Genomic DNA, 15,618 nt, shown 5'->3' with positions numbered 1-15,618 from the left:
TGCTGAGCTGGATGAAGGCATGGCATAGCTGTGAATGGAATGAGGTGCCCCTCATGACACTGATACCGTGAGTGTATCAGGTGGCATGAGAGCATCCTTCAAAATAGCCACTGCAACCACATTAGAACAACAGAGCTAGAAGGCACCGTGCTTTAGGACTAGGGAAAGAGAAAAAGGTGATTTTTTTTCCAATTTGCCTTTTGCCGCTGCTTTATTTTGTTCTGCAATTTTCTACTGCATTCTCCAGCTGATGTTTAGGGCCACAGCCAAAGAGATGCCATGCACCCTTTTACTCCAATGAAAGTCAATGCAAATGATGCAGGAAACAGTCCTAATGTGATATGAGGGGAAAGCTCAGACTTACCGAACTGCATCACCCAAGCAACTGTTATCCACATGGTTGGCCATTTACCAGCTTCTATTGGGGCTGAAGTCATCCATGCTGTGCTTGGAAAGAATTGAGGCCAGGACACCTGGAGGTGGATAGGCTGCACTGTGCTCTGTCCTGTTCCTCTCTGTTCAGGTGAAAGAAAGCCTGGCTGAAAGCAAAGATTTGGACTATACCTGGCCTATCTCTATTAAGATCCAGAGTTCAGGTTAGAACCTGTGAGCAAAGCTTGCTTGTGTGTAAACAATGGGAATAGGATGGGAGTCACACCTACTCAGGCATCACACTGCAGTGGTGTTGTAGACACCCCCACGGGATAAGCGTGAGGAGCTCTGCATGGGTGAACACCTTCTGCAATGTTGTTATTCTCTCTCCTGGATGTTATCTGATGTTGATATTGAAGTCAGTAAATGGGATAAAGACACTCAATCTATGCAGTAGCCCATCTCATTCTCAGCCAAGACCTGCACAGCTCCATCTGGAGCAAGCGTTTGTGCAACTGCCTTTGTTCAGCAGTGTTCTCACTCCTTCCTTGCTGCTGGGACCTGAGCATTTTTTGAAATCAGGCCAATCATTCAAAGTGTGTCCAATTAAAAGAGCAGAAAATTTTCACTCCCTGTTTTCTCCTGTAGTCATTGACTGGCTTTCCTGAAAATATTGCTGGAATGTGACTGCTGTTGGAGTGGTGGTACTCAGCCCACAGAATGTATGTGATGAGCTAAATGTTGGGACAAAGAGTGCTGTTGCCCAATTCTTCCTCCCGTCCAAAGCACACTTTTGCATCAAAAGAAATGCCATGACTAAACTCAGGGAGGAAAAGCCTTAAATTTTAGCTTCAGTAAATCAGCTTGCTTATTTAGAAGCTAAACCATGCATAAGGAGAAGGTTGTCAGCAGCTGAATTAGTATGTCTCCAGAAGCTGCTGCCCAGCAGGAAGCACGGATGGGAGCTGACCACGTTTGTTCCTATTGCTCCTGAAAACCATAAAGTTAAGTGGGTATTTAAGCCACCCAGTGTGAAGTGTTCCCAAAGGTTTTCCAGACACATAGCTCACTCCCATCTTTCTGTATCCTTAATGAACTGGAGGAGCTCATGGAGCTCCTTCCTCATGAACCCAGAGGAATACCTAACCCATGTGATGCCCCTGAGGCTCAGAGTCCTATAGGCAGGAAAAGACACAGCAGAAATATTTCATGAGAATCAATAAAGGTTTCTTTTTATTTTAATTCCCTTTTACATACACCTGTGGTTTGTCATTTTCCGCTTGTTACTTTGGTCCGTACAGAAAGCAGAAGTGGAGGAATGTAAACCAAAAGCCTGCCTGACGACACACACAAGGCAATGTCCCCATAACGCATAGAAAGAAATCACAGTTTTGTCCTTTAGTTTTTCAGTTTTGTCCCTCTTTTGAAGTGAAACAAGGTCTTAAAAACCACTTCAGTGAAAGCACTCATGTTGGAGGGGGGAGAACATACCCCAGCTCCTTTCCCTCCTGCTCGGACTAGAAAAAAGGAGCCAATATCTTGAAAACAGACTCCTCAGGCTGAGCCTGGCAGACCGCTGGGAATGGCTGAGTCCTTTTTCTAATGCCCGGACCCCATCACTTCTGGTGACCACCATGGCTGGGTCACCCTGAAGTTGCTGAGACGAAGCAATGAGTTTTAGCAGCAGGTCTGTCTCTTCATGCATACCCCAGCTCATGCAGATGGCAAGAGATCGACATAGTGTTTCTGAACACGGGGATGGGGCAAGGGGATGGGTTTGGGTGATGGTGCTTGGCTATGCCTGTCCTTCCTCTTCTGCCACCAACTGACTTTCCTCTACCACCAGCTCTACCTCATACAACATGTCCTTTAAAAGATTTCACATCTAATGACAAATGGCTTCTTGTTCATCCCTCCCTGCAGCTCTCGAGGAAGAATGATTAATTTAGACAGAGAAAAATAAAAAGGTAAAAGCTTGGCCTGGCAAGAAGCACCCAACTCTCTATTTAGAAGGGCTCATGCCTGTCGTAATGCTCTGGTTTAAATAAATGATGCTTCTCTGGTGAAGTCATTGTTTTGTCTTCTGTTTTAGGTGCTTGAGGTCTGTTGTTTGGAGAACACCCTTCATTTAAACTTGTTTTAGGCAGTCTTTCAAGTGGATATTGTATCTCTATTTCAGAGGATGTAGGCCCAGGCATTTTGGAAACCCAGTGCACACTAATCCCATTTATCTCAAACATTTTAATCCCATGCCTTTTACTAGCCAAATATCTACCACATCCTAAATCCCCAGATGTAGAAGCTGATACCAATACAAAAGCCTAATGTTGTCACTTGTGAAGCATTTCAGGAGACAAGCCTGCCACTCAGACCATCTTCTACCTCTTGATGCCTGCTTTCTGGTCTTGTAGTGCTACTGATCTAAAGAAAAAAGACACCCTGAAATATGGGTAGCAAGTAAGGTTTTGGGAACAGGGGAGGTAATTTATTGGCATCAGAATTTATGGGTGAAACCTACTCCACGGAAATCAACAGACATCTTGGTCTTGATTTTCATGGGGTCAGGATTTCATCCCAAATTGATACCAGCACATCTGTGTTGTTGCACACCATATTGCTAGCCCAGAATCATTAACCCTCAGTCTGAGGAAGATAATCAAATGCCATCAAATTCCTTAGTTAATATGCCAGGAAAACAATTGCTACGGTCACAGGGAGAAGTTACTCTGTGGGAACCAGGAGAAATGGGTCTGAATTCCAGGTTCTCATGTTGAGGTTGTTCTAACGTACCCCTTTTTTCAGGTGAAAAAAGAAGGGAAAAGTACAAGTGAAGATGAAGAAGAAGAGAAAGTTGTACTGACTTTCTTACATGCCCCCCATTTGCTCTCTCAAGACATCCCCGGTTTAGGAGGGAATGTAATTGTGCAATACAGCCTACCTCCATCAGATCTGTGCTGGATAGAGAGGTCTGCCTGAAAACAAGCCAGATTTATGAGACTTCCTAATTACTCATGATCATCTGGGTCAGCTCTTCCATAACTTTTTCTTTTGTTCCTGGCCCCTTCCAAACATTGAGCTGATTTCTAGCCCTGCCCTGCCTCACTGGAGTCTTGCAAATCTGTTCTGAATTAGGACAAAGCTTGTTGCACTCTCTTCTTGCAAACGCTGCCTTTGGCTCCCTTACAAAGCAGCATTGCTGCCCGTCAGTACTGAATGCCATCAAGAGACGCGGTCAGAGAGGAGATGGCCCCAGATGGGTCCAGTAATTACTACGTGCCACAGATACAAAGGCAGTTCAAGGGACAGTTCTGTATGTGTGCCCCAAAGCAGCACTAATGTACCAACCGAGGGAAGGATACAGAAACCACATGAGCAGATCAGAATGTTAAACTTCAATTAAACAAGAATATTTAATAGCAGTGTACCAGCTCTAACCCTAAGCCCTCTGAAGACAGTGGAAAGACATTGTGTGAGCTTTGCAGGACATACTGAATGGCTTGAGATCTTCTATGAGCAAAACATGAGTGAGTTCAGTAGGAGGATGAAATGCTGTGCCAAGGTTTGCAAACCTTTCCCTGGTCCGTGGGAAAGGTTTCAGAGGAACCTTGTTTAATATTTCTTTTAATGCTCCCCTGTGACATTCTTTTTCCCACTTGTCTCCCAAGTCCTGGCAAAATGTTGATATTATCTTGAACTTTGTATACTGCGGGGCTAGCTTAAACCTGGAAGACAGCAAGAAAACTTGGAGGATCTGAGTTCACATGCAATTAGGGTAGAAAAGAAAAGAAAGAAGGAGCTAAGAAAAATCCCTATCAATTGAAAGAGCTGAGTGTGGCTAAGTGACTACAGTGTATGGCAGTGGGGAGAACACGCTAATCTGGACAGGAATAGATAAAATGGGATTGTTTTATGTGACAGCTGATGCCTTGGGTGTCCTTTTATTTAATCCCAAACAGCAAGCCTGGTCTCTAATTCTCAGCAGAGTATTTCTGTAGCTAGAGTTGGAAGCTTTATTTTAATTCCATTATGCAAATTATACATGAGTCCTGAACTGTGGTCTAGAGTCAGACCTGTTTTGCCTTGGCATTAGACCGAGTTAACTCGATTAACTTCAGTGGCGTAGCTCTCGCCTTCTGCCAACAAATATAAAATCAACATCAGGTCTGTTTCTAACTGTCCTGCCCTAGAGACTGGCTTTGAATGACTCTGTCCGCTCATTATAGCTATTCTGTCCACCACAGAGAACTCTGTCCACGTGGGAGAAGCCAGAAAACCAGACACTGCACAGACCCCATCAGAGCACTAAACAGAACCCGAAGAAATAAACAAAGGATAACTTATAATTACTATTTTATTGTTTATAATCCTTCTTAAGTGTGGCATAAAGACAGCGAATCTTTTTTTTGCTCTCTGTACCCTTTTCTTATTAATTCACCAAGAACAAAAGACTATTTTGATCGATCGACCTTCCACCTCTGCCAGGATACCTGTGCTCTGAACCCAGTGCAATGGGTATGATGAGACTAGGGCACTATGCAGCTGATCTGAGCAAATCATGTTCCCATCCCGATGCTCTAGATTGGTTTTGAAACTGAGAGTTGAGATTGGCTTCTAGCAATAAACCCCCATGTATTTGCATCCAGTTAAAATGGAAAATGAAATGCTTAACCAAGTTCTTTAAATAAGTTTTTGGGGGTTGTTTTGTAGGGTCAGTTTGGAAAAAAGAAGTTAAGTGTAGAGAAGGACTCCAACCAATCTAAATTTGGGATCAATATAGAGGGTAGGAGTGTACACCCTGTTGGTGTCCTTTTTGTGGGCTTCTCTACCTGCTAGGGACAAACAGCCTCAAAGGTCTAAAACAGTTGATGGTCCACCATCAGCCTAACGCTACAGGTGAAGTAGCTACATGGCAATCTGCTAGCACTGCCAAAAGATCATGTCTCAGTCCTGTCTTGAACTGATGGACTCTCAGTAGAAGATACCTGCTCTAAAATCTTCAAAACCTCCCACAGGACAAAGAGCAGCCAGTGAAGTTGTCTGTTAACACTGAGTAAAGAAGCACCCTCATTGAGATACCCTTTGCCTATTACAAGTTTTGATATATAGACAACAAATTAATTTGGGGTTGACCACTAAATGAAGCACATTAGCAATATTTCTGTTTCAACACAAGATTGCTTGATGTCTCTGAGCTTTAAATGACCAGTAGCTGGTCATAGGCAAAGGTGGGTTCTGAGTCGTATGTCCATGCATTGCTCTCCATCCCAACTCATTTACAATGGCTTGTGGAATATTTCCTACAGAGAGGTCAAGGAGGACATGGAAACACCAAGGAGACGAGATTTCTGGCTCAAACTTTCTGGCCAACTGAGCATTATTGGGGGGAAAAAAAAAAGAAAAGAAAAGAAAAGCCAACCTGCATTTTTTGTCTTTTTCCTGAATGAAAGCAAATTCAATCTGCATTTCCCAGGCTTTTTTTTTTTTTTTTTTTTTTGAAGCAAAGTGGTGGAGTCATGTTTTAATGTTTTTCAGTTAATTATGTGTCTTTACAACAACTCACCTCTGCTTTCTTTTGCTCTCCCACCTTTAATTAAGAGCTAAGCTTGAGTCTTGATTTTATGAGATATAGTTTGGGTGGAACAGGATAAACCCAATAATTTGTATACAGATAGCAGGATTTGCTGCTTCTAAACAAAACATTCCTTTGGGCCAACAGTATTTGCTGTCTGGCAGATTCAACCTTTCACTTCCATGGGCAAAACCAGGAGAACTACCTTCCAATGAATGTCCACAGAGAAGGACATGCTCTTTATTTTACTTATACAGTTCATGAACTATTATGTTTTCCAGGCAAATCCAGACAGCCATGGCCAATCATGATGGAAATTTATTTATAGGGTCTTTCACAAACTCATTTCCTTTACAGTTTAATATTTTTCTCATTTCAAGACACCCTAGAGGAATGGGATATAAAATCTACTCTGTCTGGAGAATCAAACTGGATGCTTGAAAAGCTCTGCAGCTTGCCAGGGATATCATATATGTCCTCTGTTTACTCTGCAGAACATGACAGCCCATCAGCAATAGCAGTAAAAATAATAATAACAAAAAATCAATCAGCAAACCTGTTCCAGCATAAAGCTTGTTGAAAAAAGCTGATTTTCCTAGACCTGAGGGTGCAACGTGACCTCTTACCTAGCAGGTGCTGTCAGCAGCGAGGTGGCATGGTGAAGACATACATTAACCTGCTCATGGCCTTAAAACAAAGCTTCCTCACCTGCTGAGCAGTTTACAACTTGCAGCCATCAGTGAATGCCAATTTGTGACATAGGATATACAGCTGAGGAGCTGTTACCCCCCAAGGTTGGAACATGCTGCCCCAGATAGTTTTTTTCTTTTTGCTTCCTGTTACGGCTAAAATGTCATAAAATTCAGGTAAGGCCAGAAAGAGAGGATGTGAACCACATTACTTCTGCATAACTTTCCATGACGAGGGACAGATTTGTTTTCAGCAAACTCATGGGCACCAACAGGTGAAAAAAAGCATATACACTAACAAGAAGCAATGTTGCACATTAAAAGACTTCACAGGTTCATATAACCTCTCCCTTAAAGGTCAACTCTTAAAGTGCTTTCTCTCATTTCATGCAGTCCTATCTCAGGTGAATGAGTCTTTGACCATAGTGAGAGATTCAGATGAGTTAAGAGATATACTGATCACTCTCCTCATCATCAGTAATTCTGCTTGAAGCTTTCTAGGTGGAAGGTATGCAGAAAAATAAGTCAGTGAAAGAGCAAGAGAACCCAACCTATAAATGATTTGTCTTAACTTTTTGAAACATCAGAAACGGAAATTTAAAAAACTTTTAAGCCAGCCACTGAGTTTGTCAAAACAATAAACAGGAATGAAAAACTGGAGATCTTCCCTCTTAATGTATTTTAATAGTTTAAAAAATGGAAAATTCTTACCAGCACTGTGGTTGTTCTATGACCTTCAGCCAATTGCCCATAAACAGATAAACAAAGCCAATCCCTGGCTGAAGAGCTCAATTTTGGGAGATCTTTGTGAACTGATTTGGCTCTAATATGTGTCAGACAAGAAGCAGCAGAGTTGAGGAATGGTGAGGAATAGGACAAGACATGATCTCATCTGAACCAAGACCAAGCAGTATATAGGAGGTGTAAAAACTTTTGTCTGCACATATCCAGACAAAGCAGAAATGACAAGGTTGCTGCCAAAAGTCATCCTTAAGAAACACAAGGCTGAGGAACATTTAACAGCTCTGTGTCCATCAAGAAAAGAGGTAGATCATGTAGGAAGGATTGATGAGGAAAAGTATACTGGGCTGCTGTGGGTGGGAATAGAAGAGCTGCTGGGCTGGTGCAATGAACCTGGCAGGGGGTGAGATTCCCTGCCCAAGCATAACATCTCTGTGGCACTGGCGAAGAGGACACCCATCCAAAAGATGGGCAAGGAGATTCCTCCCTATGTGAGCCAGTCAGCCGGGATATTGCAGTGAGCAGCTTGGCCTGTGCCAGCCCAGCGGGCTTAGAGAAGCAAGGTCTATAGGACTCCTGAGTGTTGTCAGCTACTTGACAGGATGGGAAGAAAAGGGGCACAAAGCTGACACCATGGAGGAGGGAAAACTGGAAAAATACAGGCAACCAGCTCCTTTGGACCTTGGCCTCCTACTTGAAGTGAGCTTGAGAAAGTCTCTTTTCCTCTGTATTTGCTGCACACCGACTCCAAAGCAATCTGTTCTCTCTGCTCCACCATCCCATGTTGGACCTGAACCAGGACGGGCACAAACCCTGTCCTGCTTGCAAGGTTTGCAGTGGTCACTAGATAAATCACTGACAAATGCATCCTCACTTCACCACGTTTCTGTTTCTGTTTAAGGCCTTCGGGACTATGTTTGCACTAGTAACTCAGACAGAAGAAGAACTGTCACCCCAGGTGGACTCAGACCTTTGAATAGGGAAAAACCGTCCTTGAGAAATGCCCGCATCTTCTGGTGATGGAAGAAGCGAAGGGGACCCCACTCTGAATCTAGAGGCTTTGGCTAAGCACCAGCAGGACTGCTCTGCTTGCCCTTCCAGGGCAAATCACAACTGCCAGTTGTGGTTTCTTCTCTGTTTTTAGACATCACTGGTCTGATCCCTTCCTCACTAAAATCAGTGAAGGATGTCCTTGGACCTCTAGCTAATAGATCGTGGCCTATACACTCAATCAAGAGATTGTGATCAGCCTAGGAAAGGTAGGAACAGGCTTTGACAAACGTACAGTCTGCTATGCCTTAATGGCCGTTATTCCCCTGTTTCGGTATCAGCATTTTCCCAATATTTGCATGAATATTGTTCATGCACATGAACACCCAGAAATAAAAAAATTATTATGTATGATTTGTAATTGAAAGGATTAAGAAAAGATTTCTTCCCCTGTACATCCCTTGTGCATGTAATTTTTGTCTAGGTTTAACAACAGTTTTTAGACATTTATTCTAAATAATCCGATGATGAAGGCATTTCAGTGAGGGCTGCATTTTATGAGGGGTGTTGTATTTGTTTATAAATAATTTTATGCCTTTTGCTAATTCCTTGAACTTTGCTAAGTGATTGTCAAACATGTTATTTATTAATCTTGAGTTCTCAGTAACAAACACAAGCAAACAATGAGTCACTGGTGGGGGATTTTTTGGTCTTTTTTTTGCTTTGTTCCAGCAGTGTAACGATACTGAGCAATTTCTTTGAGTGAGAAAATCAGGAGGGTCATCCATCTACTTGGCAGGATTTAAGTACAACGTACTTCTGGAAGGGTAGAAAGCCAGAGCCAGCATATTCAGTGTTCTTCTCTCTCATCGGCGGTTCTGCCACATGGGATGCTAAATAACACAGCTGTATACACTCTGACGGCCCACTGTTAATAATTTCTGTCCCCTTCGATTGCCTCCAGAAGCCATAGCAGCATCTGTGAGGAAAAGGCGAGCAGTGAGTGTAGCTGGGCTGACCCAGATTTCTGCAGAGCTGGTTAGCTCTCCATGCCAAACTTTCGCTAGAGTTGACTTCTCTTGCAAGATTACTTAACTTCTCTGTAATACTATTGCTAGTATTGTTATATGAATAACAACAACAATAATAAGGGAGCATGAAAAAAGATTATTCTTTGAAAACCTTACATTTTAATAGCTGCCATTTGGTGGTAAATGGTTATGATGAGCTTTGACTTATTTCAATGATGCATAACAAGAAAAGAACATCACAAATAAATACTGGCTTTTAAAGACCTGCTCATGTACGTCTGCAGCTGGTGGAGAGGTGCTTCAGTGCCTGACAGAGGACTGCCTCTCAGCCACCACATCGCCTACCAGGTCTGAATCCAAAACTCAGAGATGTCGAAGGGAAGAGGTTTTTTCCTTGAATTCACTGGGCTTTGGATCAGGCCCTAAGCTGAGAAGTTGTCTAAAGAAGATGTGGTACAGAGAGTCAAGATCCCAACTGCTCTGTCTGACCTCCTTCAGAGTTTTGGGGGAGTTAGTCCTTAATTTGCTCTCAGAGGACCAGCTGATTGCATCGACTTGATGCATCTTAGACGTACTGGTTGATGTGACGCAGCAGCTGTATCTAAAGGATCAGGATAGAGAGTGGATTATCCCATTGGCCCCACCTGCATCCTAAAGGACTTCTGCAAACTTGCGTAATACCTCTTTCCTATTCCATTTGAGTAACAACCAGGTGAGGTCAAAATGCTTCAGGTACTAGAAACTTGCCAAGAAGGAAAAAAAGAAATAAGAAAAAAAAGCACCATGAGGACCTGACTCTTAGACTGCAGCAAGGGAATAGCGATGTTATCACAGGGGCTGAAGAGAGTGGCCAGGCTGGCTCAGCCAGAGTCCTCCCTTTGGGGAAGCACGTGCTGTGATAGGAAGTTTAGTTGTTGTTCCTAATTTCCCACTTCTGGGCAATTCTGTATTATGCTTGGAAACTGGCAGAGACCCTTCGCTAGATGATCAGGTGGTGTGAAACAGACCCAGCACGATGCACTGTTGGCCAACAAGGGCTGTACCTCTTCATCGCTGCTGAAGATGACATGCATCAGAAAACAACTTTTTCACACACCCTGCAAAAAGCACTAGCAAGGGAAACTCTGCACGGTAACAAAATCTTCCTGGTCTCTCTCCTGTAGGAAGGAGGCATTTCCTTATGCTCTTCCCTTTCGAGGCAATGGCAATAGCATTTCCTCATCTGAGCATCTCTAGGCAAACTCAGTGTCTTTGGTTGAACTTAGACTCGTTACACCAGCTGAGTCTGACCTGGTGTACATATGTGTGTGCGTGACCAAAACACAAAGAATAGGAAAGTTCAGAAGATGTTCAGAAGGTGACCATCCACGAGCAATCCCTGTGCTTTTACCCAGCAAATTTTGCCTTTGGATCTCATGAAGGTAGGTTTGTCTGGCTGTATCCAGCAGCTGGTGCTTCTGGGTGATACAGGCAGACTGTTGATGGAGTCTTTCTCCTCATGAGGGTTTGGACGAGTGAGAAACAGGAAATTCAGAGGGCAGAATGAGAAGCAATTTAGAGGTTTAAAAAATGACTGAAGCTTGTTTCCATGAGCACCCACAAAAAGGGAGGGCTGAGTTAGCTACCCTCTGAACTGATTTTAGCCACACACACACAGGCACACATACCCAAGACCTGCAAATTCCCTGCCCTGCCTCAACCCGCTTGGTGGGCCCCTCTCCACTGCTGCATCTGGAAGAACAAAAATGTCGCACATTCTGATAACCACATTTTCCATCCTAAAATTGCACTGGTTTCTGGCTTGCTACTGGGACTCAGGTCAGGGAAAGGAGAACAGAGTTTTCTGCCTGCAACGAGCAGCCATGAGCTGTTAACCCTGCCCAACCCAGAGGAGCATTTTGCCAAGGAGTGAGATTGCCCAAGGGAAGAACATGCGACCGGTTGTACCGAGCTGTCCGCATTGAGCACTTGTCTGCAAGACCGGGCAGCACGAAGACCCCCGAGAGGTCTTGATCAGTGTTGTGTGTGTTACCAGGCAGACTTTACAGGGAAAGAGCAAACCAAACTGAAGACACTGATGCCCAGGGTGGCTTGTACCCTCACAAGAAGATGGCACTGTACACTCCCTGCAAGACTCTTGCTTTACTGGGTGAGACTCCTGTCCTCCTTGGCTGCCCACGCTCTCCAAGAGGTCCAAGGACCACGTGCTGCTTTGCAAACCTCCCTCGCGAACTCTCAGTATCTCTGTTGTTCAGCAGGTAGCAAGGCCCGCGGGTCTGGATTGCCCTGCCTCCGTTAACACCAGAGAGACTTAGATCACTGAGTATATGTATGTGATCGACAGCTGGCCACATTGGTGGCTCACTTTTTTTTCCCATATAACTTAACCTCTCGTTCCACAGAACAGAGAAACTGTATGGAAACCCTTGGCATCCGATGCGTGGCCTGATATTCTTTTGCCCACTAAATGCTCTCCAGGAACCTTTTTCACCCTTTTGCTTCTTTTTTCTCCTCCTCTCTTTACATCACTGTCTCTCTTTCTTCTTCAACAAGTACTGTGGGTCTGTCTCCATCGTAAAGCCCAGAGCCGTTCAGATACTCCTCATCTTTGTTGTACTGCTCTGGTCCAGAGGAAGGCATGGAGTTTTCAGAAATGGAGCCATTTTTTACATAACCTGGCAAATTTCGGTGTCCATTGAGGGTCCCTGGTATAAGTCTCGTATTGAGATGGAGGGCAAGTGCTCCTCTTGTGGCTACATTTGTGATGCTGGTGTGGGAAACCATTGGTCCATAACTGTAGGTTGTGCTCCCACTTCGTGCTTTCCTTTTAAAGTCAAGTGCTAATGTCCACCTGCTCCATGACTTCTTTATTTCTGCTTGGACCTGAGAGACAAGGGGGGGAAAAAAAAAGCATGAGTGGGAGGAGAGAGGGGCAGAGAGTATCAGAAGGAGGTAGCATCCACAGACAGAATGGGTGAGAAACTCTCTGGGGATTGAAATTGGAAGGAACAGTAAATTCACATTACATCTGCCCTTTCCAAATTAAATATCTGGCATTGGGAAGCTTGAATGGCTGAAAACATAAAACTGAAAATGTGGGTTAACTCTCTCCCAGGGTTAAGGGATGGTGAGCAGCACATCCAGGAGACAGTCCTCTCAAGGCACCATTGGCATCAACTATAAGTGGGGTGAACCGCCATCAGAGATGCCTGAGTCACTAGAAACTTCCTCTGGAAAGGAGTTAGCTGACTACTTTAGACTGAGTATCCCACTTTTAGATGGCTAAAGTTAGGGTGAAATCAATTCCCCTTATGGTATGGATTTTATCTTGGTTTTGTGCTGTAGAACATAAGCAGCATATTTGTAGTTGCATTTCCCCTTAAAATACATAAACTTAGGCCAAAACAGCCTTATGCTGGGCCATGAAAGTAGCTCTGTTTTTTCCTGATGTGCATCTACTGACCATCTAGTTTCTTAGTTTGCAGCCATAGAGGGAATTAATGGAAAAAAAGACATTAAAACATACCGCTCTGGAAATAGAAAAGAAGGTTCAAAAAGCCTGGACAATGAAAAGAGCTTGCTGGTTAGGCAGCCACTCTATCAGTCCACTTTTCTTCCTGCCACACATCTGAAATTAAGCAGCACTAAACAGCACTCATGCTGGGAAAAGAAAAACCACACTTTTTTTCTCCATTAGCTACATTCAGTAGCTCATTTATTGGTGACATATTCACCTGGATGTCTTACATGACCAAAACCGAGGGTATGAACTTTCTATGTGGACTGACAGATCTCTCACTGAGTACAAAACAGGGTTGCATCTCTAGAATAAGTGAGGATATGCTGATGTGCGTCCACTTTACCATCTGTGTGTGGAACCAATCTAATGAAGGAGGAAAATAATTAAGAAGCTGGTGACTTACCTCTCCATTGCAAAAACAGTATATGATGGCAACAAAAAATCCCTAGAAGGAAGAAGAAACGACATATTAATGTTAATCTTGCTGCATGTGAGTACCTCTTTCCTGATGGTGCTGCCCAGCATCCCTGTGTTCCTCTGAAATCAATGACATTCTTAATATGCTGTATACAATATGTGTAAGAAACCTTGCATTGTTCAGTAGCACAAGAGAGACAGATAAACATAGACATTTCCTTGCAGGCTGTTGACAAAGTAGATAGACTATAAAAGCCTTCTGGGTCATGGTTTAGCTAACAGGTCTATTTTCACCCCCAGATCTTTTGCAAAGGTCCTGAGATGGTGATAGTGCCTGGGATGGTGGTGGGGTCTACCTCACTGGAGGTGTTTATGAACTTATGGGATAAACATTTCCAGTGTTTTACATGTAGCTGATCCTGCTGTAGGATGGGAGGGTGGAAGATGGTCCTGACGGGACTTTTCCAGCTCCGGCTGTAAGTGGGGCAGCCTGTGTGCGGAGCAGAACTGGCTGAGTGGGATTAGCAAAGGAATTCAGATGTAAGCAAACCATCCACATCTTTTTGTCGGCCAATAGTTTACCCAGGTCTTGCTAAGGTCACCCACTATTTTAACCCATCTACACCTAACAGGACTTGTGAAAGCACATGAATGCAAGCTTGGTCCCCATCTCCCTTGCAGTTTCTTTAAACTGTCATCTGGCCAGACCCCACTGCCCACCTTTCATCATCCACGCTGGTCAAACAAAAGATAGTCTCTCAGGGAGGGGTGTGCAGTGACGATCAAACACTGCTCTGCTTGTAGAGAGTTGTGTATTCTTGCTGCTATGTCTTATATAGGACCAGTCCTGTAACTGAACCTGCCTTTTGCCCAAACCTAGAACTGAGGAATCCATTCACAGGACTGAAAGACAACTTGGAACAAGCAAATTGGAAACAAATTTGAAACAACATGTCTCTGTGGATCTCTACCAGCTTACATCTAACCTGGATCTAAAGGGATTTATTTTGTGAGGCAAGTTATCTTTCAACAGGAACATTTTTTTGTTGGACACACTGAGCCTTTATATGTTATGTTTTGCAAATATAAACCATACTTGATGCTAAAATACTGTCAAATCACCTTGTGAATGAAAGCTGGTGTATTGTAAAAACAGTCCTGCTTCCAAAGACAACCTTGCACTCTCATTTCCCTCCTCTCCCCATTGACATTCTCATAGTTCGCCCCCATATTTAACAGTTACAATACCTGGAAAGAGTTGAACAGCATTTCATAGTGCATTTGAACTTGCCAAAGAATCCCTGACACATCTGTGTATGGCATAGCCATGAAAACAATATAGTGAACGCCAAACAGAGGCATAAGGACGAGGGTAGATTTCAGCAGCTTTCTGTAGCAATAAGGAAAGAGAAAGACACAGAGGAAATTAGTGGATGGAGTAAACCTCCCTGTCAGGCTTGTCCACCTCATACCTTGGGCACAAGTTGCACGTAATTTCGTTCTTGCTTACATGTCCCCTTGGCATTTACACAGGCACTGCGTCCATCTGCAGTTTCAAACTGTTGCTTGTCTTATGGCATGTGACACAACCCCCTCCGTCCTCCAGCATGTCTTGATGTGCTAGTCTAACCCTCCCCACACACATGCCCCCATGTGATGCTGCTGTAGGTACTGGAGATGAAGACGCTGAGATGTCTTTTTCAGCCTCAGACTCTCCCCAGCTTTGGGTCAGGATCATGTGTAGAGGGTGGAAGGGTGACTGGAAAGCAACACGCACTGCTGCTTCCAGCCTTCAGCCTCTGGCTGCCTCGTCCTTGTCCTTGTCCCTGAAGGATGGTTCTGCTTCAGCTTACAACGACTGGACACGGTCCTATACAACCTACAGTAGCTGACACTGCTTGAGCAGGGGGGGTTGGTCTAGACGACCTCCAGAGGTCCCTTCTAACCTCAGCGATTCTGTGATTCTGCCTGCTTATTGAGGCAAGCCACGAAGGTCCACCCTGAGTTAGTGCCTCCTGTGCAATAAGCAGGGCTGATGGAGAGGGAGGTGCATCTAGGAGCAGAATTGCTCTGGATATCAAGGGGAAGAGGACAGTGCACTATAGGGTAAGCAGAAGGTGATCACTCTTAGGAGGTCCTTTGGACTGCAGGATCGCTTGGAAAGCCCCTTTTTAAAGCAGCAGCTCCATCTCAGCATAGGACCTATGTACTTGGCTGGGTTTGCTCCTGAGGGAACCAGCCTTGCCTGGAAGTGATATTAATTGAAGGATTAAACCTTCTGCCAAGAGT

At 44.1% G+C, this 15,618-nt stretch overlaps 1 protein-coding gene across 2 annotated transcripts in view; it reads right to left on the bottom strand.

Annotated features, from left to right (window-relative positions):
* Window positions 1-1,577: 1,577 nt before the first annotated feature.
* PTH1R (parathyroid hormone 1 receptor) overlaps window positions 1,578-15,618 on the bottom strand; it is a 127,418-nt gene continuing 113,377 nt past the window's right edge. For both annotated transcript variants that reach the window (XM_041122489.1, XM_030008838.2), the window contains 3 exons: window positions 14,578-14,719; window positions 13,316-13,357; window positions 1,578-12,275 (listed from right to left, as the gene is read on the bottom strand). In XM_041122489.1, the coding sequence (XP_040978423.1) occupies window positions 11,913-12,275; window positions 13,316-13,357; window positions 14,578-14,719 (547 nt within the window). In that variant the 3' untranslated portion in view covers window positions 1,578-11,912. The remainder of the gene's footprint in view (window positions 12,276-13,315; window positions 13,358-14,577; window positions 14,720-15,618) is intronic.

Source organism: Aquila chrysaetos, chromosome 3 (assembly GCF_900496995.4).
Source record: "Aquila chrysaetos chrysaetos chromosome 3, bAquChr1.4, whole genome shotgun sequence".
Classification (NCBI taxonomy): Eukaryota; Metazoa; Chordata; class Aves; order Accipitriformes; family Accipitridae; genus Aquila; species Aquila chrysaetos.
Note: the sequence above shows the minus strand (reverse complement) of the source record. Positions and strands in the feature narration are given on the sequence as shown.